General features: G+C 45.3%; 1 protein-coding gene across 1 annotated transcript; it reads left to right on the forward strand.

Moving 5' to 3' along the window:
• Positions 1 to 938: 938 nt before the first annotated feature.
• LOC114312865 (uncharacterized) lies at positions 939 to 2,193 on the forward strand. Its single transcript, XM_082905313.1, has 2 exons — positions 939 to 1,034; positions 1,171 to 2,193. Exons 1-2 carry the CDS (start codon positions 939 to 941, stop codon positions 1,711 to 1,713), a joined length of 639 nt encoding a protein of 212 aa, XP_082761439.1. The 3' UTR covers positions 1,714 to 2,193.
• The last annotated feature ends 234 nt before the right edge of the window (positions 2,194 to 2,427 follow it).

Here is a 2,427-nt window from a genome sequence, read left to right on the forward strand (position 1 = left end):
CAGCTGGCTCTGCTCCAACGCATGTATAAGGATGCGCGAGCAGAGATAAGCGTGCTAAAGGCAGAAAACAAGGAGTTGAAGCGGAAGGCCACCGTGATGTTCCGATTTGGAGGTCCGCCATATGCTGCAGTGGAGGAGTATGGGGGAGTGAACGTGCTCGGCGGCGTGGAAAACACGGAGGCTGCACCGTCAAGGACCGCCCAGGACGGAGGCAAGAAGAAAAGACCGGCGGAATAGGAGAGAAGAAAAAGCCCACTGTTCCGATTTGTGTTGGTGTGGTTTGGTTGTTGTTTTGTTGTTGTTGTTGTTTTTTTTTTTTTGTTTTTTTTTTTTAATTTTTTTTATGGTGTAAAATGGATGATCGGGGTGAGTCCCGACATGAATAAAATAAGATGGTGTGCAGTTCGTCTTCTTCCTCTCTGTTTGTTTTTTTTTTTTTTTTTTTTGTAGAAAGAATAGATATATATATAGATATATAAGATAAAGAATTGTTGGCGTGGGAAAAAGGTGATGAGGGTTGTGGGTGGAGAATAGGTTAGAATAAAAAAGGGTATAGAATAATAAGAAGAAAAGTGAAGTGAGTTGCCCGAGGAGGGTCAAGTCAGGTCTCGAAATATAAAAAGGAATTGGGGTGCCGTGTGAGGATTTGTGTTGAATAAATAAATCGTGGTGGGTGTGCGGGGAGGAATAGATGAGAATAAACAGATACATATACATATATATAATAAAAGAAAAGAAAGTTTAGTGGGGTTGGTGGGTGAAAAGGAAAAGCCAACTGGGTGGTGAGAGTGTGGGTGTGATCTGCCCCATTTGATCAAAGCCGAGTCAAGTGGGTTTGAAAAAGTAAAGTGAGAGAGAGGGAGAGTGCCGCGTGTGTCTGCTGTGTGTGATCGGAGACCGAGAGAGGAGAGGGGCCAAAATCAAAGAGGAAAACAAAGATGCATGCTGCCAGGCTACGGCAGAAACTGTTGGTTATTATTATTATAACTGGAAGAGCAGAGCAAAGTGCCAAGGCGCACATCCTTTTCCAGCAGGTCGCACGTGGATTCGGGGTGCACTGTCGGTCGTGTGACTGACGAGACCGGCACGGCACATGGGGCAATTGGTGTGTGATCTGAGCCAAGTGTCAATACAAGGTATGTGAAAGGCATGGTTACACTTGGGCAATAGCCTAAGAGTCTCATCCTCGTTAAACTCAGTCAAACAAATAGAGCAATCTGTTCCTTCAACAAGTCCATCCCCTCTCTTGTATTTGCAAACTGTGATGGAATTGATTATAGATGGGTGCAACCCAACAGTGCGGATGTACCATACAGTGGTGGTGGTGGTGGTGGTGGAGAGGCTGCTTCTGAGGCTTCATCTTACCAAAACGAAGCTGAGCTGGAGTTGGGTCTTGGTCTGAGCCTCGGTGGTTGTGGTGGTGGTTTTGTGAAGACTAAAGCAGGGTCTCCATGGGGTGAGTATGGTAGAATCTTGACTGCCAATGATTTCCCAAATGGGTTCTCAACCAGAGCTTCTTCTGTTTCTGGAACTAAAAGAGCTGCTACTCACTATGTTGCTCCCCCAGAGGTTGGATCTGCTTCGACTACTGCTGTCAGCCAGGTTGTGGGATGGCCACCAATAAGGGCTTATAGGATGAACAGCTTGTTCAACCAAACAAAGGCTCCAAATGCTGAAGAAGATAAGGTGGTTTTGTTAAAGACTCTGTTTTGATTAGCTTGGTGGTGGTCGACAATGCCGATATTTGTGACTACTGCTGCCATTGATGGGTTTGATTGAGAGAGAGAGAAGAAGAGAGTCCAAACAAGAGGAAGTGCAGGACATGGGTGTTAGAAAGCGTGGAAGAAGACAAGTTGGTCCAGTGCGCCACTGTGGAGTCGTTGCCGACGCGCAGTGCGTGCATCCACGAGCCACCTCCGCCTGAGAACTTTCCGATGAAGACGAACTCGACGAGCTCTCTCTTTGCTTAGGAAACGCCTTTGATTCTGCGATCATCGGAGTTTCAGATTCAGGCGAGGAAGGCCACGGTTGTTGATTGAAGAGACTCTGGATCGTTTGCTTATAGTTGCACAAATCTTTGTTGATTTTGTTGATGAGTTGGAAGATGCAGGAAAGTGAAGGTATGTGTAGAAAATTCTAGGGGACTAGGTTGAGGTCCGGCGGGCGGCCAAGGCGAGGTTGCCGCCCGCCGGTGAGGCGAAAAATACTAAGTTCTTAACCAAGCTCTGATACCATGTAAGATAAATTGATAGAGAGAGAATTACAGAGAAAATAAATTGTATGTATTATGATTGATAATCTATTCAGTGATTTACAACACTCTCATTTATAGAGAGTAGATAGGATACATTGGATGCTAACCCACCGAAAGCATAAAGATACAACATTATTTATACAACAACATGAGTAGGACAGCTAGATAGTGCA

This window comes from Camellia sinensis, chromosome 14 (assembly GCF_055761805.1).
Source record: "Camellia sinensis isolate YWXY chromosome 14, ASM5576180v1, whole genome shotgun sequence".
Classification (NCBI taxonomy): domain Eukaryota; kingdom Viridiplantae; phylum Streptophyta; class Magnoliopsida; order Ericales; family Theaceae; genus Camellia; species Camellia sinensis.

Excerpts from the sequence above, each read along its gene's own strand:
- LOC114312865 (XM_082905313.1), top strand. The coding sequence starts at position 939 with ATGCATGCTGCCAGGCTACGGCAGAAACTGTTGGTTATTATTATTATA. Across the intron at positions 1,035-1,170 it reads CGCACATCCTTTTCCAGCAG|CCTAAGAGTCTCATCCTCGT; the intron begins GTCGCACGTGGA and ends CTTGGGCAATAG.